The following is a 26,821-nucleotide window of genomic DNA, read 5'->3' as shown; positions in this document are numbered from 1 at the left end:
ACCTGGCCTGGGCGGTCTCCTCTCCCAGCATGTGCTCTATCACATCCAGAAAGTGCTTATAGGCTCTCGCTTGCCCTGAAAAATATCCATCAGCTGTCATAAAAGCTCAAACCCATCGTGGCTCTGGTGAAACGTTCACTTCAGGGAAACGCACAAGCCAGTTTGATCCGACTTAATAAGTTTTAACAAAAATCAGGTGAAGGAATCTATCTGGAAAAACAGAAGACTCTTATGAGCAGCTCCAAGAAATAATTCTCTTGGGAAAGGGGAAAAAAGAAGTGAATTCCTCCATACCAGGGTAGAAAGCAAGATGAAATTGGGTCTCACAAACGGGGAGCTTTGGCGTAACCCCGACCTAAAACGGTGCTTTCCAAATATCTCGGGACGGTGAGACCCTCCTGGATTTTCTTCTCGTGCTTTGTCTTAGAGGTAAAATCATGTTTAAAACTCATAAACTCTCTTATGATCCCTCAGCCCCCACCCCCAACAAAGACCATAGACAAGAACATCACGGAACCAACTTTAAAATCTCGAGTCTGTCTCATTCTGAATGTGAGACGTGAGGGACGCCATTCCTAAAGTTTAAAAGAAATTGTTCTGTATTCTGGCAGGATCTGCTCTGTTTCATGCGCAGAGCGTATGGCCATGTCTGCAACTCGGGAGAGCTCTATTTAACGTGTGCAAGGACCCAGTAACATATAGGCACGCTTTTTACAGAGCCCTTGTGTTCCCAGATTGGCTTTAGGTTTGAAACCCTAAGCTTCAGTTATGTGTCTCTGCTAATAATAGGGCTCACCTCCCCAAGCGTACAGGAGACAGAGAGCTAGCAAGGGAATGGTTTCCAGCGTGGGAATATCCGAGAGACAGGGTAAGACTGCAGCCTGGACCAATCAGTTCATGGAGAATACTGCTCACCCACCTGCAGCCTCTGCCACGTTCCTCCTGACACCCCCAGGGATCTCCTGCCCACCCCCAATATACCACCCAGAGGACACTTGGGACCCCACAAAGGCACACAGGCACTGGTATGGAGAGCCCGCTGCATGAGGTGAAGACACAGATCCGCTCCTTAAAGGGAAGGTTTAGAATTGCATGGCTAAAATCCAACCCAATTACGCAACGATTCTTGGCTGAGAATAAGCTAATGGCTAGAGCTCTATAGAATCTCAAGATTTTTCTATGAAAATCCGACCACCAAACAGCTGTGAAAATAAACCAACGTTCCTTGATGGGCTTCCTCCAAGTGCGGGACCACCCCAAACCCTGCTGTCTTGGGCCACTGTTTATCACAAACACTGCAGTCTACATCCAGAGGGCAGATCTCAAGGGGAACTTTCTGTTGACGCTCCTTCCACAACACGGAGATGGGAGACAGGCACACTCAGAGATGATGGCAAATGCCATCTTCAACTTTCCAGGCCAGTGATTTAAGTGCAGGAACAGGGGTGGGAATTTAGTGGATATTCACTTGGAAGGTGTGCAAAGTCTCTTATTCACAGAACTCCCATCTCCCAAACAGAAATGACAAACCCCAGGCAAAATTCAACACATCTTTTTTATGTACAAATGGGTCAGTGGTACAGAGGAGTTACTTTTTATAAATATCTGCAGCAAATCCCCTAAAAAAGATGTGAATTAAAAACTCTCTCTCAGCACAAAGGGCCTATTCCTTCCCCAAAAGTGTTAAATTCCCGAGAGCCTGTGCTTAGCCAAACACTTGTGGGGCCTCCTGGGAAGAACAGGAGGACTTTGGGACCAAGACGAGAGCCTTCCCATCTCCCCGGAGAGCGGAGGTGACTTGAAGGTCATCTGTTGCCCAGGACTTGGGAGTGATTAAACTGTTTCTTCCCAAGACTTGCGGTCTTCTTTGTCAAGCTGCTGGTTCAGCGGTCTGTTTCCTGGCAGTGGCCCAGAGGGAGGGAGGAGAGGAACCTACAATCGCGAGAGGAAGTAAAAAAACTCTGGGTATTTTGATTAAAAAACACTTGGTAGTCACTGTAACCCTGTAAAGCCGATGTATGGAATCCACCAGAGGGAAAATTGTAGATTAGCATTCTGGAAGCTATAAACACAAGCATTTCTTTAGGAAGATCATTACTTAGCACCAATGTCTCTCTCTCTCATGATTTTTCCTTTTCCTCCGAGCCCTTGGCTGTGATCAGCGCTGTCGGACCACAGCTCAGCAGTACTTTTAATCAGTAACACAGCTGGGCTCGAAGGGGAGCGTGGTCACATGCCACAGAACAAACAGCGCTCTCACACCAAACGACAAGGCTCCTGGGGGCATCCTGGCTGGGGAATTGCAAGCGGACCCCCGGCCTCTTCCTGGGGCTGCTCTTTGGCAATCCAGGCTCAGGGGCTTTACTCGAAGCGACGCAGGTGGTTGTACAGCGACTGGACGTAGGTGAAGACACACATGGGGTCCGGCTTGCGGCCCATCACCATCATGTCTTCCACTTCGATGAGACGCTCACAGTTGGCCAGATTCCTGAAACACACAAGCCCCGTCAGAACGGCGGTCCCAGCCATCAGCCAACCCCACAGCCGCGACAGGGCCGGCGTCTCGGTCCCGGGAACAGAGCTCATCCCGCAGCCAGAGGTTCCCAAGGGCCCACCAGCGGGGAATTCAGATAACCCTGGCAGAACCCTTGGAGTCACTGACCCCAATGCAGGGTTTCCCAGACTCCCAGATTTATGAGCCACCTATACAATTCATATTTCCGTTTAAACAGACTTACTTTATTTAATTTGGGGTTTTTTTTTTTTAGAGACGGGGCTTGCTCTGTTGCCCAGGCGTAAGCACGATTCTAGCTCACTTCAGCCTCAACCTCCTAGGCCCCAGTGATCCTCACACCTTGTCTTCCCAAGTAGCTGTGATTCAGGCACACACCACCATGGCCAGGTAGGGTTTTTTTTTTTTTTTTTTTGAGACGGAGTTTCGCTCTTGTTGCCCAGGCTGGAGTGCAGTGGCACAATCTCGGCTCACTGCAACCTCTGCCTCCTGGGTTCGAGTGATTCTCCTGCCTCAGCCTCCTGAGTAGCTGGGATTACAGGTGTCCACCACCACGCCTGGCTAATTTTTTTTTGTATTTTTAGTAGAGACAAGGTTTCACCATGTTGGCCAGGCTGGTCTCAATCTCCTGACCTCAGGTGATCCACCTGCCTCGGCCTCCCAAAGTGCTGTGATTACAGGCGTGAGCCACCACGCCTGGCCCAGCTACTTTTTTAAAAATAGTTTTGTAGAGATGGGGGTCTCACTATGTTACCCAGACTGGTCTTGAACGCCTGCCTCAAGTGATCTTCCCACCTCAGCCTCCTGAGTAGCTGTGATTACAGGCACAGGTGACCCACAGTACCTGGCATATTGTATTTAAATTTGAAGTGAAACGATATTTAATTAAAAAAAAAAAAAGTAGGCTGGATGTGGTGGCTCACACCTGTAATCCCAATATTTAAGTTTAAAAAAAAAAAGTAGGCTGGATGTGGTGGCTCACACCTGTAATCCCAGCACTTTAAGAGGCCGAGGCGGGCGGGTCACCTGAGGTCAGGAGTTCGAGACCAGCCTGACCAATATGGTGAAATCTTGTCTCTACTAAAAATACAAAAATTCGCCAGGTGTGGTGGCGTGTGCCTGTAGTCCCAGCTACTCGGGAGGCTGAGACAGGAAAATTGTGTGGACCCAAGAGGTGAAGGTATCGCACCACTGCACTGCAGCCTGGGTGATGGAGTGAAACGCTGTCTCAAAAAAAAAAAATAAATAAAAAAAAAAAATAAATAAATAAATAAATAAATAAATAAATAAATAAATAAATATCAATAGTATATGGAACACTGAGTTATTAAAATAAATGCAAAACTAATAAAGCAAAAAATAAATTACCCATTTACTTCCTAAAAGTGCTTTTAGACTTTTATTTTATTTTAATGTGACCCAGAGTAAGGAAGATATTTTTATCATGATTCAGCATATGCTTACATGTATGTGGAAATAAAGTTTCACAGAAATACTTACCTTTACCACTACCTGTATTTTCTCATGATACTTCATGTTTATTTCTCTCCCCTGCCCCTCCCCAACCCCACCTCTTTAAAATGCTGTTCATGGCCGGGCTTGGTGGCTTACGCCTGTAATCCCAGCACGTTGAGAGGCCGAGGCAGGCAGATCACCTGAGGTCAGGAGTTCGAGATCAGCGTGGCCAACAAGGTGAAACCCTGTCTCTACCAAAAATACAAAAATTAGCTGGGTGTGGTGGCAGGCACCTGTGATCCCAGCTACTGGGGAGGCTGAGGCAGGAGAATCGCTTGAACCCAGGAGGCAGAGGTTGCAGTGAGCCGAGATCCTGCCATCGTGCCACTGCACTCCAGCCTGGGCGACAGAGTGAGACTCCGTCTCAAAAAAAAAAAAAAAAAGATTGCTTAAAATCATTGCCGCCCCACCCCCAGCCCCCCAGGGCCCTCTGCCTCCTGCCCTGGGAAATACTGGTTTAACTTTTGGCTCCACTGGTTTAGACTCGTGTGTACACTGTGGCCTTTCACTGGGGCTCAGAGGGAGGCTGAAGGCCTCGTGGACGTGGGAAGAGGAACATTAACAGTCAAGACACATCGCCCTGCTCATCTCAGCAGCGAGTCCTGAAATAACAACAGATAGCCTCTGGAATGCCCAGCCCTGCGCCCCCTGCCTCCTCTGACTCTGCTCACAGTATGCCTGGGTCCCCTGGGCACCAGATGGAGCCGGCCTGACATTATCAGGCAGAATCAAAAAGGCAAAAACGATCGCACTTGGCCTGATTGTCAGTGCCCTTCCTTCCGCAGCTGTGTGTACTTTTGTAGTTCCAGGGGTTTCCAGTCTTTTTTTTTTTTTTCTTTTTCCATCAGTAAGCGCATGGCTGTCAGGGTTCAAATCCCAGCTCCATCTCTTCCGAGCTATATATCTGCGGGCAACACACTTCATTTCTCCGGGCCTCAGTTTCTCCATCTGTAAATTATATCCACCTCGAAAGAGTGGTATGAAAATTATAAACCCATGCAAATCAGGTGGAACAGCGAAGGGCACATCGAAAGAGCTAATAAATGTTAAAGATTAGGCCGGGCACAGTGGCTTATGCCTGTCATCCCAGCACTTTGGAAGGCCGAGGCAGGAGGATCACTTGAGCCTGGGAGTTTGAGACCAGCCTGGACAACACAGCAAAACCCCGTCTCTATAAAAAATTTTAAAAACTAGCCAGGCATGGTGGTGTGCACCTGTAGTCCCAGCTACTCGAGGCTGAGGTGAGAGGATCGCTTGAGGCCGGGAGGTGGAGGCTGCAGTGAGCCCAGATGGCACCACTGCACTCCAGCCTGGGTGACAGAGCCAGACCCTGTCTCAAAAAAACCAAAACCAAAACAAACAAAAAAGTCAGAGATTATTCTTGTTGCCATTTTGATGATCATACCTTGCTTTAAGAAGCAGGGTGGATCACAGAGAAGAGGCCTGAATGTGAAATCAAAATAGTAGAGTTCAAACCCCGACTCCTCCAATTTCTTCACTGTTCTGTGCCCATTTCCTTAGCAGAAAATCGGAATACTGGCCGGGCATGGTGGCTCACACCTGTATTCCCAGCACTTTGGGAGGCCGAGGCGGGCAGATCACCTGAGGCCAGGAGTTCCAAACCAGCCTGACCAACATGGTGAAACCCTGTCTCTACTAAAAATACAAAATGAGCCGGGCATGGTGGTACACACCTGAAATCCCAGCTACTTGGGAGACTGAGGCTGGAGAATCGCTTGAACCCAGGAGGTGGAGGTTGCAGTGAGCCGAGATCGTGCTACTGCACTCCAGCCTGGTGACAGAGCGAGACTCCGTCTCAAAAAAAAAAAAAGAAAAAAAAGAAAAAATCAGAATACCACCTCTGCTGTCCCTCCCAGTGGGCCTGTTATGAGGCTGTGATTCCACAATGTGTCTTTATGTATGCATCTTGTTCCCCAGAGAACCCAGCCAGAGGGGAGACCCCAGTGAGAGAGCAAGACTCCTCTAACCCATCCCAGTTTGGCACGACGCACTCAGCACTTTCTACCAGGACTCACGCGGCTGTGTGCTCCAGAGACAAAGACTGTAACATTACCCGCAGGCCCTGCTCTGCTGTGCTGGCTGGACGCCAGGCCTCCTATCAGAAACCAAATGTCAAGGCGAAATGGAGACATCTGTCCTGGATCCCCTCCCCACCTCCTGCTTGGGGTTGTAGCGGGTGGCCTGTAAGTGAAACCAACAGGCTTTGTGGGGTGATGAGTGGGTTTGGCTCAATGAGCGGGCACCCTTTCTCCCTGGGACAGGCCAGGGCAGGGCTCGATGTCAGGGAAGTTGGCCCTCTGATGCGAGCAGGCATGCAAAGGTGCTTTATCGACGATAAAGGATTGAAAATCTGAGTTCAGGCCGGGCGCGGTGGCTCACGCCTGTAATCCCAACATTTTAAGAGGCTGAGGTGGGCGGATCATTTGAGGTCAGGAGTTGGAGACCTGCCTGGCCAACATGGTGAAACCCCGTCTCTACTAAAAATACAAAAATTAGCCAGGCATGGTAGCACATGCCTGTAGTCCCAGCTACTCGGGAGGCTGAGGCAGGAGAATCACTTGAACATGGGAGGCAGAGGTTGCAGTGAGCCAAGATCATGCCACTGCACTCCAGCCTGGGTGACAGAGTGAGACTCTATCTCAAGAAAAGAAAAGAAAAGAAAAGAAAAGAAAAGAAAAGAAAAGAAAAGAAAAGAAAATCTGAGTTCAGAGAGGCTGGGGACCTGAGTTCACCTTCCTGAACGATCATTTCCACCTGCCACACAGCTGGGGCACCTCCACTCCCATACCTGCTATTTGGAGGATTCCAGGTGTGTAGAAACAGGCTCCACACATGCTCAGGTTATCAGCACCGAGAGCGGTGGCCTCAGTGGTGCCACATGTTAAGTAAGGACAGCATGAGGACTCTAGGACCTCCAACCATCCAAACACCCCCATCAGAAGCACCAATCACCTCTGTAAAGGCCCTGCCTCAGCTTGTCCATCTCGGGGTCCAGGGAAAGGGGACCCAATTTCCTCTAAGGTCAGCTCAGAACCCTCTGCAGATGCTGTGACCACGAGAAAGTTCTTCTGACATTTCTTATGCTATTTGTGCCTGTGCGTACTCTCTATCTACTGACCGCACAAGGCTACTTATTCTCAGTCTAATTTTTTCCCCCATGCAAGAACCTTTCGCATGCCAGAAGAAAACCTTCCTTCCATGTCTTTCTCTGAACTAAATAGCTCTGGTTCCTTAACTGTACCCACAAAGGATACCCAGGACCCACCTCTCTGAACCAGGTCTTGCCACTCCCTAACCCACTTCATAGGAGGCCCTCAGAATTGCTGGCATTTTCTGGGTGTTGTCCACCCTCTGCAGAAGACAGCAAGCTGACCCCCTCCTCATTCTAGAGGCTGCATTTACCCTCTGATAATGACCCCTGGCCCCTGCCCTGGCGGCATTTTCTGGGTGTTGTCCACCCTCTGCAGAAGACAGCAAGCTGACCCCCTCCTCATTCTAGAGGCTGCATTTACCCTCTGATAATGACCCCTGGCCCCTGCCCTGGCGGCAAGTCTTCAAGTCCAGGGTGGCAGTCAGGATGGGAGTGGATGCCATGCCCTGTGTCATCCTCCGCTGTCCAGATCACCGGCTTCCCCAGCAGGCAACCAGGGCACTGGGCCATGATCCATCTGGTTCCCACTGTCGTTATTTCTAAGTTGAGTACATGAGAGTGTAGGGGTTCCTAGGGGAGCAGGGAGGGGTCACAATATGCAACACGCAACCACCGTCTCCTGGCTCCCTCTTTTCTTCTCCACCTGTCACCTTTGCTCTTTACTCACTTCTTTTCCCGGGGAGCTCCAAATTCCCCCTCCCATAGGCAGAGGGCATTCTCTGTCTTTGAGGCATGGCTCACACCAGACCCTCAGGAGCACCTGCCTTCCATGGATCACCTGAGGTCAGGAGTTCTTGACCAGCCTGGGCAACATGGCAAAACTCCATCTCTACTAAAAATACAAAAATTAGCTGGGCGCAGTGGCTCACACCTGTAATCCCAGCACTTTGGGAGGCTGAGGCGAGTGGATCACCTGAGGTCAGGAGTTCGAGACCAGCCTGGCCAACATGGTGAAACTCCGTCTCTACTAGAAATACAAAAATTAGCTGGGCGTGGTGGCGGGCGCCTGTAATCCCAGCTACTCGGGAGGCTGAGGCAGGAAAATCGCTTGAATCCAGGGGGTGGAAGTTGCAGTGAGCTGAGATTACTCCATTGCATTCCAGCGTGGGCAACAAGAACGAAACTCCATCTCAAAAAAATAAAAAAAAGCACCTGCCTTCCACCCCAGATTGTCCCTGCAAAGGGAGCACTCTCTCTCAGAGACATGGTGCCAGCTTCAATGGCACAGGTTCACCACACCGAATCCAAAATGCGCCAGGGAGCATTTCCTTTGAGCATCATGTCTGGCACTCAAAAAGTTTCAGATTTTATTTTATTTTATTTTTTTGAGACAGAGTCTCGCTCTGTTGCCCAGGCTGGAGTGCAGTGGCACAATCTCGGCTCACTGCAAGCTCCACCTCCCGGGTTCACGCCATTCTCCTGCCTCAGCCTCTCCGAGTAGCTGGGACTACAGGCGCCCGCCACCACGCCCGGCTAATTTTTTGTATTTTTAGTAGAGACGGGGTTTCACCGTGGTCTCGATCTCCTGACCTCGTGATCCTCCCGCCTCGGCCTCCCAAAGTGCTGGGATTACAAGCGTGAGCCACCGTGCCTGGCAAAAGTTTCAGATTTTAGAGCCTTTGGATTTTTTAAATTTGGGATGCTCAACCAGTAAGTATTATATAATGCAAATATTCCAAACTCTAAAATCCAAAACACCTCTGGTCCCAGGCCATTTTGGATAAGGGATATTTGACCTGTGACGGCAAGATTCCTGGAAGCTGCAGACATAGGCTGGACAAAACTCGGGAGACAGGAGAAAAACAAAGTGATGATCAGCATTGACTTTTATAAAAACTGTTTGAGTCTCCAAACATTAGACGTCCCAATTGCCTTTTAAATTAAAAAAAACAAACACAACTCCTGTTGTAAAAATGATACAGGTTGTTTTAAATGATTCAAACAGGCCAAGTGCGGTGGTTCATGCCTGTAATCCCAGCACTTCGGGAGGCTGAAATGGGAGGATCACTTGAGGCCAGGAGTTTGAGACCAGCCTGGCCAACAGAGTGAGACCCCATCTCTAAAAAAAAAAAAAATAGCCAGGTGTGGGGGTGTGTGCCTGTAGTCCCAGCTACTTGGGAAGCTGAGGCAGGAGGACCACTTGAGCTTGGGAGTCTGAGGCTACAGTGAGCTGTGACTGCACCACTGTATTCCAGCCTGGGAGACAAAGTGTGACCTTGTGTCAATCAATCAATCAATCAATCAGTCAATCATTCAAACAGAAAGTTCAAAGGAGAAAGTACAAATCACTTTAAATGCCATTCCATAGCAAGAACCAGATATATATACATATATATATACATATATATATATATACACACAGATATGTATATATATATATATATATTTTTGAGATGAGGTCTCACTCTGTTGCCCAGGCTGGAGTGCAGTGGCACCATCTGGGTTCACTGCAATCTCTGCCTTCCAGGTTCAAGCGATCCTCCCACTTCAGCCTCCCAAGTAGCTGGGACCACAGGTGTGCACCACCACATCCAGCTAATTTTTTGTATTTTCTGTAAAGGTGAGGTCTTGCCACATTGCCCAAGCTGGTCTCAAACTCCTAAGCTCAAGCAATCCACCCGCCTTGGCCTCCCAAAGTGCTGGGACTGGATCGCAGGCATGAGCCACTGTGCCCGGCCAATCCCGACGACCATATTTAAAGTGGCTTTGCTTGCGCCCTGTATCGGTGGGGTGGGGAAAAGGCTGAAAGGGTTTTCTCCTACTCCTGTCTATTGTGAGCTTCAGCTACCACAGGGCTGGCCTGTAAGGGAGCTGGAGGACGGGTTTGGGGGTTATTTTTATTTTTTTAAGCCTGCTCTAAGTGCAGACCAGGATGCCAGGACTGGGACTACTGCCTCCTATCTGGTTTTAGACAGAGACACATGGGCACTACAAATAGCCTGGAAGGCCCTTCTGCTCCAGCGTAACCCGAGAGCAGGACACATTCCCCGCAGGGCAAGCGGGAAGCCTGGGGCTGCACGTCCTGCACTGGGTCTCTGCAGAGGTGGAGAGGACGGGTGCAGAAGGGTCAGGCGCCTGCCCGACTCAGCCCCTTCCATAAAAGGGGCTGGTCCTCCCTCGTTCCAGACCCTGAACACCTGTCAGGCAAGGGAAGCTCACTGTGCTGTCAACGCCGCATCATTCACACAGATTAGGCCACTGGGAATCTCTGGGACCATAAATTATCAGGTGGGGGTTGGGGGAGGGCAGCACACACCACTTTTACTCCAAAGGTCCCTGGTGCATACTTGATCCTTGTGCCTTTAAGGCACTTGCTCAGGGAAATGCTTCATTCTTCCGCAAGGTAAACTCGTGGTTTGGGGACCTGTGTCCCCCTTTCCCTTCCAGAAGTTGTCTTTGTCAGACCCCAGGCTCCTCTCATCCCACCCTGCCCGCCCCCAGGCTGCCTTTCTTAACTCTGTGGTCCTGCTGCCTGCACAACCCTGGGTGGCTTTAGCAGCACGCGCGTCTGCTCAGCCTTTGCCGCAAACCTCAGGAATATCGGTGAGGACACTGACAGCTAGTATCCTCAGGCAGGTGTCCCTGCGCTTTCCTGCCAGCTCTTCTAACCAGCCTGTTGTCCAAGAAAGGAGGTGATCCAAGCTGTCGTCCTCCCCAGAGGCCCCAGGCAGGTGAGCCAGTCTTCCCAGCCTTCTCCCCCTAGTACCTGGGAGATACTCTTATGGATGAGTCATGAGGGGAGGCCTCTTCCCAGGCTCTGAGCAAACTCCCCCAACTCCCCCCACAGGCCTGCGGTGGATGCCCCTCCCCACCCCCTTGAGTCAGCAGAAAAGCAAGAACTCATCTCAGCGGCTTCATCAGACCCATCCTCCCTGCCCCCTCCACAGCTGGAGCAGGCTCAGGCCACCGGGAGGCGGGGCCCACGTTTTTACCCTGCTGTGTGCTCCGGGAAGGCAGAAGGCAAAACCTGGACCAGCCTCCGCCGCTGCCTCCCCATCACCCCACCAAGCTGGGAACAGAAGAAACATCTGTTTGGAGTCGAGAAGCTCCCTGAACTCAAACCTCGTGCTGGGGAAGCACAGCCCAGAATCGCTCTGGCTCTGGCTGCCAAGGGGAGCTGTGTTCCTTGCAGGCTGGGGCACGGGGCCACCACCCCATGGCCCGGGGCGTCCCTCTCCCTGCCACAGCCTGGCCTGGTCTAGGGCAGAGGGTGACCAAGGTGACCAGGGCATAAGCGGGCACCACTGGACTTAGACAATGAAGAACCCTGCAAGACAGTGTGGCTTCACCCTGGGGTGGGTGTGGGGGTGACCTCACCGCTGGAGTGGGTGCTAGGACGGCCTCGCCACTGTGGTGGGTGCTAGGATGACCTCGCCGCTGGGGTGGGTGCTAGGGTGACCTCATCGCTGGGGTGGGTGCTAGGATGACCTCACTGCTGGGGTGGGTGCTAGGATGACCTCACCGCTGGGGTGGGTGCTAGGATGACCTCGCCGCTGGGGTGGGTGCTAGGATGACCTCGCCGCTGGAGTGGCTGCTAGGATGATCTTGCCGCTGGGGTGGGTGCTGGAGTGACCTTGCTGCTGGGGTGGGTGCTGGGGTATCCACCCCGATACCCTGACCCTGTGTCCTCTGACAGTCTGATTAACGGCTGCCATGTCTGGGCTTCGGCAGCTGGGCCCCATCCTCATGAGCTGCCCGCTCCCTGCACCACCCATTCCCCTTGGCTCCACCTCACCATCGTCTGGATCCAGTTGCACAACACGCTGGTTCAGAGCTGTTTCTGCAATTAGGATGACAGCTAACCCCAAGCAGCCAAGACAGGCTTTTAAAGTATACAAGGAGTTCTTGTGACCCCAGGGGGCTGAGTCCAAGCGCGTCATCCAAGGCAATATAACAGGGCTGATACCGATATTCCAAAAACTCAGGCTGAGGAGCTCAGAGCCAGTCTCGATTCTGCCCTCGGAGTGAGAGTTGCTGCCCCAGAGAGGCGCAGCTGTCTCAGGTCAAAGTGAGACTTACAAAACCAAGTGCAGGTTACAAGACCCACTGGCTCTGGTTCCTTCCCTGGCCAGGCTCAGGGGCCAGGGTGGTGGGCCAGGGCCGGGGCTGGGGCCGGGGCTGGGTGGTTGGTGGTTGGGCTGGGAAAGGAATGAGGAAGGCAGGTGAGGCCTGGGGTGAGGCTCCTTTAACCCAACAAGCCCATGAGGACCCCCTTTTTTTTTTTAAGAGATGGAGTCTCACTCTGCCACCCAATCTGGAGTGCAGTGGCGCGATCTCGGCTCACTGCAACCTCCATCTCTTGAGTTCTAACAATTCTCCTGCCTCAGCCTCCTGAGTAGCTGGGACTCCAGGTGCCTGCCACCATGCCTGGCTAATTTTTTGTATTTTAGTAGAGATAGGGTTTCACTGTGTTGGCCAGGCTGGTCTCGAACTCCTGAGCTCAGGCAATCCACCCGCCTCAGCCTCCCAAAGTGCTAGGATGACAGGTGTGAGCCACTGCGCCCGGCCAAGGACCACTCTTAAATGTGGGCACTGAGGACTCAGACCAGAAACATACATGGTCGGTTGTAGACCGACGTCAGAGGCTGACAACATAAGGCACAAAGGCAGGGAGAGAATAACAAACGCGCCCTCCAGAAGACTCGGCTTTGGGGACGGCCTTACTTCTCTCTGAGCTTCAGAGAGCTTAGCATTGGGCAGCCCTGAACACCACTCATCTGTGCCCTGCTCCCTGCCCTGGGGGCCAGGATGAACCACAGCCCTGGCCCTCTGCTTTCAGATTGGGTTCAGTCACCAAGAGGCCGGGGCGTGAGGCAGGAGGGGAGTGAGGTTGGGACACTTATCCACAGCTCCCTCCCTGCCAGGTCGCAGCGAGCTTACTGCAACCATTTGCCAAAGCGCAGCTCTTATCAGACAATCCTCCCCACCCAGGCCACGGGCTGGCATCTGCTGCACTGCTGTTATCCCGGGGCTGCTGCATGAGGCCTGACCCACGACCGCATTCCTGCCTACGCCTTTGTAAAGGGTCCCTTTATTGAACTCTCCGCGCCCAGTTTTTGACTGTGTCCCTGTTCCCCGCTGGAGCCTTGGCAGACAGACCTGACTTTGCCAATTCTCTTGAGGCCCTCGGCCAAAAACCGAATCCCAAACTGGCTTTCCAGGTGCCTCCTGACCCCAGAGCCACCCCGAAATCTTCACCCTAGAGGTGGGACCTAAGAAGCTAGGCAATTTCACAATAAATGCTAGAACACCATTTTGGGAAGGAAAATCTTATTGGAAGCAAAAATCTCCTTTTAAGTGGCCCAGGTCTTATTCAGTTTCTTGCTAACTGGCAGCTGTGGCTCATGCAAGCAACGGCATCTCTCCATCAGTCCAGAGAGGACAGATTCAGAGCTTTGGGGGACACTGTCCTGCTGCCCTTCATGCCTGGTCTGTGGCTGGTCTCCCAGAGTGCACCTCAGAAGCTGGGCACCCAGCAAAGAGGGCAGGTCCCCAGGAACAGAGTCCCCCTCCACCACTGAGTGCTGAGTGACTCTGGGAAAATCCCTCTCCAGGCCTCAGTCTTCCCATCTGCACAAGAGGTACACAGACCACATGGCCCCAGGGTCCTTCAGCTTTGCAGACAGCGGCCCCACCTCCCACTCGCCCCCGTGCCCCACCTGGGGAAGAAGTTGGGCTCAGGGACTGGGCTGGGGCTGGTAGCCAGCAGGAGCCACCATACTCACTCGGCCATGGTGAAGGCCAGCTCGAAGTTCTTCTGCCGCTGCGTGGGGCTCAGGGAGTTGTAGTCGAAGGCGTCGGGGAAGAAGGAGTGTACCAGGGCACAGAAGGCCATGCCGTCGCTCCAGCTGGAGGAGAAGTTCTGCAGGTCCACGTGCTGCAACAGCGTGAGTGGGGTCAATGCGGGAGCCTAGACACGGGATTCCTGGAGTTTCTCAGCATACGCCATGGGCAGCTAGGCACCCACTCGGAAGGCATAATTACTGTGGTTCCTACCCCTTAACCCCAGCCTCAGCGGGCTCCTGCCCAGGTGGGAGAACAAGGACAGGGGCGACGCTTGGTCAAGCCTTTGGCCGGGGGTCCCAGCAGCTGGAGGGGAGCCGGGGCTCACCTGGTAGCCCAGCGTCTTGCTGCGGCACCACTCGAGCAGGATCTGCTTGATGCTGCTGGCGCTGGCCACGCCGAAGCTCTGCGACCGCTTCAGCCTGGCCCGGGCCTCGCCTTTCCCCCTGCGGAGAGATGGCAGGCCTGCTGCGGGGGCCCCTCCAGCTGCCATCTCCCAGTGCGGGTCTGGGGCAGGGGAGGCCGTCCCTGCACCACCAGGGAGGGTGCCCCCACCTGCTCTGCTCACCCAGGGGAGATGCTGGTGGCACACATGGGCTCAGTTGTGCCCATGTCCACGGCACGGCCCCATATACCAGCAACACAGCCTCCTTTGATGGTATGTGGCAGGACCATCCACACCCCTACAGCCCTCCAGGTCCCCTGTTTATTCCCCACCCAGGAAGCAGGGGTCACGTGGGAATCCTGAGACAGAAGACCTTGGCTCACATGGCCCTAGGCCCCTGCCTTCTGCCTGGAACACCTTTCCCGGTTCCTTCCTCCCACCCCTCCTTCTGAGCTCCCCTCTTAATGGGGTGCCTCCTTCCCTGGTGGCTTTTTCCTAGCCAGGAGGGATGAGTTCCTCTTCTGGGCCCAAAGGACAGTCCCTAATGGCCTGGACCAGGTTGTTTGGGGTGAGTGGGGACACGTCCTGGGTTGGTCCCCCTCACTACAGTTGAGCAGGGACTGGCTGTTGTCTTCATTATCCCACAAGGCCTGGGCCACACCCTGCACACAGCAGGCATCAATACCACGCTGGGGCCACACCCTGCACACAGCAGGCATCAATACCATGCACTGACACAAGGACTGGCTGAATATGCAAAGGTGGGCCGGAGCCCGAGGAGCCACCTCTCGAGACCCAGCAGTGGGCTGGAGGCCACTCGGCCCCGTGGCATCACCTTCGGTCCTCGGGCAAGACCAACCCCAGGCTGGGCCTCCCAGCTCTGGCCAGGAATCCCAGTCCGCATCCAGTCCCCGGTCATGCCCAGAAACTAGAGGTGCCACAACCCCTGGGGAATGTGGGTGCGAGGGCAGCCTCCGGGCACCAGAGACAGGACAGGGAGCCTCGGGAATGGAGGAGGAGAGAGGGGCACTCACCAGGTCTTCCTGGCTCCCTGCCTCACAGCCATCTTCCCCCAACAACTGGGGTCCCCTGTCCCCCCAACCTGCCCTGTGGCCCAGCCCTAACTTTGTGCCTTGCCCAAGAGATCTTGGGCAACAGCGCCCTGGGGAACAGGACAGGGCTGAGCCTTGCTCTGCTGCACCCACCCAACCCCCGTCTGGGCCTGGGCACACCGTGGGGCCGGGCCTGTCTGTGAGTGAGCATCCGTACTTGCCGGCCACTGTTTCCTGCTCCCACTTCTCAAACAACGCCTTCCGGGCCTGCGCCTCCGAGGTGCGGGGCAGCGTCTGCGACCTCACCAGCTCCCTGCGACGCTCCCCCTGCCGATGGACCTGAGTTATGGCTGGCGGCTGTGGGGACACGGGCGACTGGGGTGGTGTCACCAGCGGTGGGCTGAGGAGAGAATCGCCGAGTTGGGACCTGGGCCCAGCAGCCATCACGAGCTCACCAGGCCCCAAGGTCTCCATTGCACTGAGTGTGGACAAGGCAGCCTGCACCGTGATGGGCGCTCAGAGAGGAGGCCCCCTTGCTCTGGTCCCTAGCTGGTTTGGCAGGTTTTCTGAATTGTGCTGGCTGGAGGGACTGGCCAATAGGCTCAACTCAGGAGACGCTGGGCTCCGATCTGGACATAACCACCCCTTTGCAGGTGTCAATGCCTGGGGAGGACAGGGGGACCCCCTCCTCAGGCAGGAGGTGTGCTCAGAACCAGCCCCGGAGGGACCAGGCCTCCTGCCTCCACCACCATGAGATAAGACCCCCTTTGTTTTCCCCAGAACGGTTTGCCAGAAAGTCACAATTCTCCTTTTATTATTAAAGAAAAAAAAAAAGCCAAGCCTGCTACCCTACCCCCACCCCCAATCACAGTCCTGGTGGCTGGCCGGGGGGTGGGGGAGGCCTGTGCCACAGGAAAGGCCCCGCTCGCCTGCCCCTGCTTGCAGCCCGTGGGCAGGAAGTTCCGGGCTCCGAGGGACCCCAGCTGGCTGGGACAGAAGAAGACAAAGCTCCTATCCTCTCCCTCCTGCTGGCTGAGAGGCCTCTTGCAATATTTTATTATATTTTATTTTATTTATTTATTTATTTATTATTTATTTATTTATTTATTGTAGACAGAGTCTGGCTTTGTTGCCCAGGCTGGAGTGCAGTGGCACCATCTCGGCTCACTGCAAACTCCGCTTCCCGAGTTCAAGCAATTCTCCTGCCTCAGCGTCCCAAGTAGCTGGGATCACAGGCGCCCACCACCGTGCCCAGCTAATTTTTGTATTTTTAGTGGAGACAGCGTTTCGCCATGTTGGCCAGTCTGGTCTCGAACTCCTGACCTCAGGTGATCCAGCCGCCTCAACCTCCCAAAGTGCTGGGATTACAGGTGTAAGCCACCGCGCCCGGCCACTCCTCCAATCTTTTGACTGACTTGAAGGGTCCACAAAGAAACCAGCCTGTGACCATATTTCTCCAAATGAATCTCTCCACCGAGGCCCACTGCCTCACTCCCCCTGCTCAGACCTTTCCCCCAACCCTGCCGCCCAGTGCTCCCGAGATCCAGCCCCAAGCCTTCTGTGGAGGCACCAACCCCAGGGCCAACTCTGGGCGGCCTGTGTCCAAAGCAGAGAAGACACCCGGGGTGCAGCGACCCCACAGGAACACGGGCCCTGACTCACCTGTCACTGTGTTTGCTTGCTGTCACTGCCCCGTAGCCAGAGCTTGACACAGACCGCGTGAAAGAGGAATTCTTCTCTGTGGAAGAGAGAGAGGGAGAGAAGTAACAAACCCTGGCCCCAGGGAGGGCCTGCCATAGCCTCCCTTCCTCTGACCTGGCCCTGCCTCATTTACCGGGCATCACTGCATGGATGAGCTAACCTTCTGGGCTAAGCTGGCCCTGCCTCAGCAGACAGTGGAGGAGAAAGGAGGATGGGCACACACAGCAACAGCATCAAAGAGGTCTTTTCAACTGTCCCCGCCCTGCTCTTGAGAGCACAGAGCCCAGGGCCCATGCCGTGCCCTGTATCCAGCGAACACTGCTCCCAAACCCTCCCTATAGAGGCCCACACGGCTTCCCCCAGGACCTACCACAGAGGCCTGGCCACAGGCCCAAGTCAGGCCTGGGGCCTTGAGGGAGGGGGACAGTGCCCAATGTGCAGGGCAAGAGGCCACCTTCCAACTGTAATAAAAGCCACGGTCGCCCCCACCAGGGGATGACGCTATTTCACAGCATCTCTGGGCAGGAGCCCGGGAGGATGGGCTAAGGGAAGGGGCTGACATGGCAGGCAGAGGCAGGGCTGGGCTTAGCCCCTTGTTTTCCATGTCACCCACCAACTCCCACTCCCCAGCCCCGGCCTTCCCTCTCCCATCCCAAGGGGAGGTCTGTCCCAAGGCCACGCTCTCCAGCTCATACCGCTAGGACTGGGAGTCCAGGGCGTGGTGGCCTCGCTGGGGCTTGGGTTGAGGGCCCCCAGGGTGGCAGCAGACGTGGGTGATAGAGCCGCAGCTGAGGTCTCCCCAGAGAACCTGTCAGAGACTCGGGTGATGGCCGTGACTGGCTGGTGGGGCAGCCGCAAGGAGAGGCTCACGGGACGAGGCCTGGGGGGATCTGGTGCCGAGAAGTTTTGGGCAATCTCAGGGGGTTCATCGCCTGGACCTGGAACATGTGACCAGCATGGTCAGCTGTGGCAGCCACAGGGGTCTGAGACCTCCCAGGAGGGCTCTAGCCTTCCTGGGCCCTCCTCCCACCTCCTCTAGGAAAGCCTCCCTGACTGCTCCAGCCTGCCTGACCTCCCCTACTGGGGATATCTTACTGCTCCAACCAGAGTGGATTTTTCCCAACTTCCCCTCATGGCCAGCTTCATAAATACTAGTCGGCTCCTCAGCCTCTACTTGCTTTCCTCTAGAAACAGGAGAGCTCACTACCTCCTGAGATCTCCCAACTTCCCTCTGTGTTTCACAAGTTCTACTGAATGGCGCTGCTCTCCTGGCAGCCTCTCTCCCTGCTGGGGTTCAGGATAGAGTCCCCCCGACGCCTGACCAAGGCCTTACTTAACCCCCAAACCTACCCAGCCACCCGTCCTCTGCCCTCAGCCCTACCTGCCCCCGGCTGATGCCCATTTTCCATGATGTACGAGTTTGAGGTCTGTCTCATCTCCGACTCACTGGCCTCGTCGTGATCCAAACTCTACAGAGACACAAATGTCACCGAGACCCCATCAGCTAGGGCCAGCTGCCCACCCCCAAAAGCTGCCCACCCCCAAATCCCCTCATGTTCTGGCAAAACACCAATCATGTTGAGAGAAAGCCCCCAGGAAGCAAGTGATGGGCCAAGTCACACAACAAAAGCTGGGATGGCCCCACTCCAACTGCTGAACCCGAGATCCTGGGAGGCAAACACCTCCACTGGGCTCCTCCCACAGTCCCAACAAGCTGAGGACAGAAGTCAAGATTGAGGGTCCCAATGACGTTAGGCCACCTCATCCTTTCCCCCAGGCTGGACCAGATGATGGGGTCAGGAGTGCCTGGCCCCCTGCCCCTCTCAGCTGGGCCAGGTCGGCATGGCTACCCGTGCAGGGGCAGCAGGAACCAGTGGCACCGGGTCCTTCTGGGCCAACGATGAGCCACAGAGCCCCGGTCACGATGAGGCCTTTGCATGGGAGGCGGGGACACAAGATTTACCCGGCTTGCAGAGTGCAAGCACCTGATCAGCTCCGTGCAACTCATGCGTCCCGGCTGGGCAGTAGTAGTGGGTGGGGCAGGTGGGGGCAGACAAGACAGCCAAGGCGAAGAGCCAGTGGGGAGCCTGGGATCCAGGCTGTGCTGCCACCCACCCATGTGACCTGGGCCACATCAGCTCCCGGGGTCTGTTTCCCTGTTTGAGAAACGGGAGCAGGCTAGGGAAGTGCCACTTGGCATCTACCAAACATCCAGCCCTTTTGCTGGGCACACCACTTACAGCAACTGTCCTCCCAGGTAGGTGCTGCCAGAGCCATTTGAGAGATGGGGCCCGAGGACTCCGAGAGGGCATGTGCCCTGCCCAAGGTCATATAGGGAAAAACAGCTGGGACGTGTGGCCAGGGGAGAAGCCCTCAACCTTGGTCCTGCCCTCCTCACAGCGAGGTCATGTGAAGGGCTGACAGTGTCTGTGGGGCTGGTGGGGGCTCCACCAAGACCCAGGACGAGCGGCTTGAGAGGTCGGCTGTGCCTCTCCCAGATGTCCCCTGGTCTACAAGGCTCCCAGGCGAATGATGATGCATCCCTGGCCCCAGATGGCTCAGCTCCTCTTGCAACCAGTGCAGGAGGTGCCACCCTGCTGTGTGGAAATCAGTCTGGTAGGGGAGCCAGGCTGGTGAACAGAGGGGGCCGTGTCAGGATAAGGATGCCTCATACAGGCTTCATCCGACCCAGTGGGGCAAGGAGGGCTTCTCAGAGGCAGGGGTGCCTAAGCCACATCCAGAGTGAGCCCGGTAGACGAGCAAGGGAGAGCACGCCCAGCAGAGTGATGTCTGCTTTTGCAGAGAGATATCAAGGCACAGGTATCCCGATCACGCCCGTCCAGGACGCAGGCAGATGGAGAAGTGCCCTGCCGCCCAAGCTGCCGGCCCTGGGTACTTGACGCCTTAGACAAGAAGGAGCCCAAGGTCCTCAGCTCTGTGTTTCAGGAACACCCTTCAGAAGATGCCAGAGAGTGGAGACCAGATGGCAAGACACTTCACTCGTCCTGGGCAGGAAGCTGGGGAGGGGAGATGGGACACTGGGAGGGCCATGGGCAAGAAGGACTCGGAGCTTCGGGGAAAAGGGATCCGGCCGGGAGACTGGGTGGACATGGAAGAGGAAGGGTGCCAAGCCTCTCCCAAGCCCAGACTTGATGGGTCATGGCAGGTTTAGGGGGTAAATGAGGGTTTCAGTTGGGACATGTTGAGGGCCTGGGGCACCTGAAGCATCAGGGAGCTGAGGAGGTAGCTGGAGTTTTGAGTCTGGAGTTTAAGAGAAAAGAAGGATGAACATGGAAAAACAGGAGTCAGGGCATCCACTGGGCTCCTGGAAGCCCAGCAGAGGAAGAGCAGCTTAGGGCCCCTGGGATGAGGCCCCCACATTTCAGGAAGCAACAGAGCGGTCTGCGGAGAATGAGGAGCAGCCAGAGACGTAGGAGGAGCCCCTGAAGAATTCTGAGAAAGCCAAGGCCAGGAAGGAAGGGAGTCAAGAAGCCAGGCACGGGGCTGGGTGGGGTGGCTCACGCCTGTCATCCTAGCACTTTGGGAGGCTGAGGCGGGTGGATCACCTGAGGTCACGAGTTGAAGACCAGCCTGGCCAACATGGTGAAACCCCATCTCTACTAAAAATACAACAATTAGCTAGGCATGGTGGCAGGTGCCTGTAGTCCCAGCTACTTGGGAGGCTGAGGCACGAGAATCGCTTAAACCCAGGAGATGGAGGTTGCAGTGAGCCAAGATTGCACCACTGCCCTCCAGCCTGGTCAACAGAGCGAGACTCTGTCTCAAAAAGAAAAAAGAAGCCAGGTGCGTCCAAAGGCAGCCTGGGGACAAGGAAAAGGTGAAGAGGAAATCCAACCAGGCATCCATTGGGTTCAGCAAAAGAAGAGGTCATGGGTGATCAGAAGCATGGGGCGGGGGACAGGGGGGCGGGGGACAGGAGGGCGGGGGACCATCTAGGGGAGAGGTCCCAGAGAAATGAAGACAGCACAGTAACTTTAGCCCTGAGCAGAGCCGGGGGAAGGGGTCTGAGGGGTTTTTCCAGAAGGAAGAGGCAAGACCACATTTATAGGCTGAGAAATGAGGGGGCCATCTGCAGAATGGGGTCACTGGGGAGCTCACAGCAGATAGGACCCACAGCCTGGGAAGAGCCAGCCTCGGAGAGGAGGCCACCCCTCAGCTCTTGATTCAAGAGGAGGAGAGACCAGGCTCATTCTCAGGAATGCGAGAAAAGCACAGGGTGTCTCCCAGCACACAGAGCAGAATGGGTGCCCCTAGAGCCATGCTGTGGCCATGTGGACCACGTCGGCAGGGGGAGGAGAACCAGCCAGTCCAGCTGGAACCCCGGCCCCCATGGTCACCAGGCTCTGGGGTCTCCGTGCCCCCTCACCCACCCTACTCTCGTCTGACAGGTTCCATGGGCCCTGGGGGGAAAGGCTGAGGGTGAAACCATTTTCCCAGGAAATATGTATCTCTATGGGGGGGTGGGGGGGTCCTCCACAGATGCCTGTCCCTGCACGTTGCAGCCCCCTCAACAACCCCCATGATGCCCCAGGGGACCAGGCGCTATACCAGACTGGCAGGTAAGTTCTATTCTGGTTGGATCGCTGCTAAGGGTTCTCCGGCAAAGGGAGGAGGGGAAGGGGCTGGGCTAATGCAGGCTGGGGTGTGGGGCTGAGCCCAGACTCCCAAGCTCCCCTGCCCCACGACTAGAAGCATTCCTCACCTGGGGAAAGGGGTCTGCCCGTGCCTTAGGTCAAGGTGGAAGGGGTTATTCTGAGACCGCCCTCCAACCCATCATCACACAGATGGGGAAAGCAAGACACGGGGCAGGGCAGGGGGAGCCCCTAAACCCCACACCATGGCTAAAGGTAGTGGCAGAGCCAAAGTACGGGACTCGGGTCTCCCACCCCAATCCAGGGCTCTGTCCACAAAGTGCTCTGGCCTTCTAGGGGGCAGAGAGGACAACTCAAGGCAAAGTTGTCTTCCAGGACCTGGGTCAGTATGAGCCCCGGCCCCACGGGATCTGTCTGAGCCAATGAGTGTGAGGAAAAGGCGGAGGACTGGGGTCACCACCCAGTGGGACCTTCACAGAACTCAGAGCTCTTCAACCAAAGGGCTGGGCTGGAACGAGCTGTTCCCGCAGTCCCCAGTGGGCTACTGCTGTCCTTTGATGGGGGCAGCCTGCTGCCGTCATGCAGAAGGAAACCAGGGAGGGGCCTTGGCATGCTGGGACCGGGGCAGAAATCGCTGGAGAGCCCTGGAGCTGGGGACAAGTCCTGTTGAGCTGGCCTGGTACCCCCCAAGATTCCCCAGCTCGGCTTCGTTTTGAGAAGGGGGAGATGCCCCATGAGGGAGCCCAGGCCTGAGAGACTCATGGGAAAGGCGGAAGGGTGATGAGCTAAGTCTGATTTCAGGGGCCTTCTTATTGGAAAAGCTTTTAGACATTTTTGTGGGGGAAGGAAGAATCTTTCAGGCCTTCTGGGTGCTGCCTGATCTGCACAGGCCCATCCATGAGGACGAGGCCCACGCAGAGCCACAGCCCCATCCTAAGACAGTTCATGCTGCTGACCCGGCCCTCCTCCACTCACACCACCGTTTGAAAGGACTTAATTCAAACTTCTCCCTAAAGCATTTAACTCTCTTATCGCAGTGTGTCTGGGAAAGGAAGGCAGATAAGGCGAGTCTGGCTTCTTTCATGGTCAGGCCTCTGACATGGGGCTCCTGGCAGCTGTTCCTGGGGCCTCTGCTGCCTCGGGCATAGGGACCCAGTGGCTCCAGCTCAGCTGAGGATGACATTTCCAGGCCACAGCTCTGGCCCAACCTGCTGGGGCCTGGGCCTGGCTTCAGGCTGCCACCATCCACCCCAGGCCCCAAGCTGGCTCCCAGCTCCCTGCTCCCAGCCAGACAGGATTACTTGATCAACCCTTCCTGCATTGAATTCAGGGGACATTTATATACTGGAGACAATCTACCTCCAGTCCTTCAGTCCCCAGTTTGAAAGCAACTGGGTCTCTAAATGTCATTGCTTGTTACAGAGGGGCAGCGTGACACCAACCTCTACAATGCCAGGTAGTACAGCCATCCCTGACTCATGTGGATGGGATGAAACTGTCCCACCCAGACCCCCACTACACAGACACAAAGTCTGAGAGGTCGGACACCCAGCAGCGTGGCGTGCGGCTGTGACTCTCTGTCCGTGGTCCACACTCCAGTCTCACCCTGAGCCCTGGCTCCTTGTGTGTGACCAAGCTCCTGATTACATAGTGCTGGTCACAGCACACGAGCCAGAGCATGTGGATGGCTCCACACAGTCCCTCTTCTCCATGCCGCACACTGGCCTGGAGGCTGTGACAATGCTCCCGAGACGGAGGACAGCAAGAGAGATGGGGATTGGTGCTTCTGGGGTCAGCCCAGCGGCAGCTGCCTCAGGCCCCGGGAGCCAAGGCTCAAGGGGTGCAGAGCCTCTAACCCAACTGGGGACCATCGCCATGCTCCACCCACAGTGCTCAGCTACCCTTGCTGCTCACGCCCCTGGGTGCCCGGGTCTCCATCCTCGCTCCCCAACAGGCTGATGCATCCTCGCTGACCCCAGCCTCTTCTTCCAGGAGGGCTCCCTCTCTGGTTTGCTGAGAGTGCATTCTCAGGTCCTTCTCACTCCCTGGCAGTTCCCCGGTCTGGTTTTTATTTCCTTCGGACTCTTTGCTTCTGCCCAGAGAGCTCCCTAATCTCCAGGCTTGCTCGCTCTCTGGACCACCAGATCCATGAATCCACCTTCTCTGGGACAGCTTCACCTGCAGTTCCCATAGTCCCCTCATGTTCAGCACGACCCGGGTGGAACCCAGCATCTCCCCCCAGATCTGTGACCCAGCAGTCCCCCAAGTCAGAGCTCCCCTCTGAGACACCCCATCTGCTCATTCCCCCTCCGAAACCCTGTCCAAGGCAGCCCCTCTACACACCACGGCCCATGGCCCAGCTCAGACCTTTCCTTTCTCCTTGGACCATCACAATCAAGTTACCCACCTCCAGCCACCCTCCACCTTCCAGTCACCCCTAAGAAGGCTTGCCAGACACAAAGAAGACCCTCATCCTGAATTTCACCCACCAACCCCTAACCAAGAGGACTAGCTTGGTGCTAGTGAACAATGGCTAATCTCCATTGACAAAAATCACGACTGGAGAGAATCCCTCTCTCTCTCTCTCTCTCTGTGTGTGTGTGTACACACACATCTACACGTATATGTGACTCTGACATTTTTTTTTTAATTTGGACAGCAGCTGCTATGAGCAGACAAATAGCAAATGCATGTTCAAATAAAACCTCAGAAACAACCGATGACACAGTTGATGAGGCACGTGTGAGCTCACAGTGGTGATTTTAGACCATGGTCATGTAGAGTGTCATGTTCATAAGACAGACTTAAGTGTATCCGCATTTCCAGACACTTCACACGGAGCACTGGGATACTCCCGGGTTCTGCCACCATCACATGTTTAAGAACTTCTTACAGGCCGGACAAAGCCCAGCTCCTCTGCCTAGCACACTAGGGGCATTCGCCACTGCCCACTCCACTCGCATACCTTGAGGCTGCACTCACCAGTGAGTACTTTCGGCCTTTCTGAGGCTTCATGCACAGCCCCCACTCCACCCCCATCTGCACCAGTAGCAGCAAGCCCCAGGCCCCCAGCAGAAAGCCTTGCTGGGATACCCACTGAGAAGGGGCTAACTACTGTGTTTGGAGCAAAACATCTCTGTCTGCCCAAACTTGGTCTGGGGCCATCTCCCACCCTAGATGGGACCTCCAGGGGGAAGGCTCAATCTGATACCCTCCTCCAGGCCCCCTGAGGTCCAGCCCAGCCCACAGCGGGAAATCTGAGTGCCCCACGGATTGCACCAAGGAGGGAGCAGGTGCAGGCTACACAGCCCCAGATCCTGGGAACCCAATCCGAGAGCACATACCTGATCAGGATGGAAAATCCCACCCACGGGCCACTGCACACACCATGGAAACATTCTAACCGCTCTGGGTGGCCCATGCGCAAGGTAGTGACTGGTCCACGTCGGCCTCTGCCCCATCCCCACGTGGTGTGGGCCTCTGGCTAGTCACTGACCCGAAGAATCTAGACACGGCTCAAGGCGGATTTCCACCTCTCTCCCTTCACGGTAAGGGATTTGCCCCCTGCGATGCAGAGTTCCCAAAAGCCGCTGCTGATCGCGTCCCCCTCGGTCCCCTCCTCACCCATCCAGGGACCTGAGTTCTCAATCTGAGTTAATCAATAACCGGAGCCGTCAGGCCTCAGTGAAGCGGCAACGCAGGGGAGCGTGAATGGAGGGTGGGGGGGCAGGCAGGGGTGTTGACCATTCCAACATGCCCTGCGTGGCTCCAGGCAGTGCTGAACAGTCAGGGGCTGGACTTCGGCGCCCAAGCCGTTGGTGTCGTGGGACAGAGGAGAGAGGGAGACAGGACTCTGAGCAAACAGAGCCTGGCTCTAAAAAACGGCGGAGGACCAAGACAGGTGCAGCTGGCAGGCTAAGCGGTCCTCCCCCCGCCCTCTCCAACTCCGGAGGGGCGGCAGGACCCCTATCACCTAGTCCGAGCGGCCGGTGGAGGCCCCAACCCCGCAGACGCGCGCAGATGCAGGCAGTCGGGGCGAAGGGGCGGCACCCGGTTCCGAGCCCCACTCCCTGGCGCCAGCGCACGCTCTCCCCCGGGCTCACCTGGCAGCGGCCGGACAGCGAGAAGGTGGCGTGGCTGGCGAAGCGTGCGCTGCCCAGGCGGGGCGCGCGGTCGGGAACCCCGGGCGCGGGCGGGGGGCTGGGCGTGCCGGGAGTGCCGGGCACCGGGGACATCCCGCTGGCCAAGCCCAGCGCCTCCACCTGGCGCGTCAGGCGCTCGAGCTGCGTCTGTAGCCGCTGGTTGTCCCGCTGCAGGTCGGCCACCGTGCGCGCCAGGGGGCCGGCCAGGCGCATCGCCTCTGCCACCCGCCGCTCCACGCCGCGCTGCAGCCCCTGCATGTCCTCGTGCAGCGCGCGCACCGCACCCTCCAGTGCCGCCTCGTAGCCGCCCAGCGCCTCGCGCACAGTGCGCGCCTCCTGGGCGTCGGGGGCCGGCTCCATGGCCCAGCGGAGCGCGCAGGTCGAGAGCGGGCCAGGCGGGGAGAAGATCCGAGCTCCGCAGCTCCGGGCCGCGACTGGCCGTCCGCGGCTGGCTTGGCTCGAGGGGCGGCCGGGGAGGCGGGCGCGGGGCGGGGCCTCGGGGGCGGAGCCGGGGCCGACTCCGGGACACCCCCCTGCCCTGGAGCCCAGCGGGACGGTGCGGAGGGAGAGCTCGCCCAGCCTCTCCCCTCCCGGGCTCTTGACTGAGCCCTGCGACCCCGGAGGAGCAGCGTGCGGCCTGCGGGAGGGGCGGCGGGCCCACCCGAAGAAGGCCCTGGCCCCCCGTGGACCGTGGAGAGCACACCCGGGCTGACGCGTTCGCTCGGGGCTCTCACCCGCCAGGCCCAGGTTCTGCTGGGGGCGGAGACTCCCGCGCTAATGGGACACCTACAGCTCCCAGAGCTGCCGCCCTCCCCCGCGGGGCCCTCCCTATGCAGCGGCCACGGCTCTCGCAGGCACACGCTCACCTGTGGGACCTTCGCCTGGAATTTCTTGGATCTGTTCTAAGACCTCAGGCAGGAGACAGGTGGTGGGGTCCCCTCCCTGA

General features: G+C 56.1%; 1 protein-coding gene across 3 annotated transcripts; it reads right to left on the bottom strand.

Moving 5' to 3' along the window:
- Positions 1-1,536: 1,536 nt before the first annotated feature.
- SMTNL2 (smoothelin like 2) lies at positions 1,537-26,821 on the bottom strand. Of its 3 annotated transcripts, none has more exons than XM_032138202.2 (8): positions 25,837-26,311; positions 18,502-18,589; positions 17,816-18,058; positions 17,082-17,157; positions 15,637-15,819; positions 14,311-14,428; positions 13,925-14,076; positions 1,537-2,488 (listed from the first exon to the last, which is right to left on the bottom strand). In XM_032138202.2, exons 1-8 carry the CDS (start codon positions 26,233-26,235, stop codon positions 2,362-2,364), a joined length of 1,386 nt encoding a protein of 461 aa, XP_031994093.1. In that variant the 5' UTR covers positions 26,236-26,311; the 3' UTR covers positions 1,537-2,361. The 3 variants fall into 3 exon arrangements, with proteins under 3 accessions (XP_031994093.1, XP_058287487.1, XP_031994094.1); XM_032138203.2 differs by lacking the exon at positions 25,837-26,311 and adding an exon at positions 26,742-26,821 and having other exon boundaries at positions 1,575-2,488; XM_058431504.1 differs by lacking the exon at positions 17,816-18,058.

This window comes from Hylobates moloch, unplaced genomic scaffold (assembly GCF_009828535.3).
Source record: "Hylobates moloch isolate HMO894 unplaced genomic scaffold, HMol_V3 SCAFFOLD_19, whole genome shotgun sequence".
Classification (NCBI taxonomy): Eukaryota; Metazoa; Chordata; class Mammalia; order Primates; family Hylobatidae; genus Hylobates; species Hylobates moloch.
Note: the sequence above shows the minus strand (reverse complement) of the source record. Positions and strands in the feature narration are given on the sequence as shown.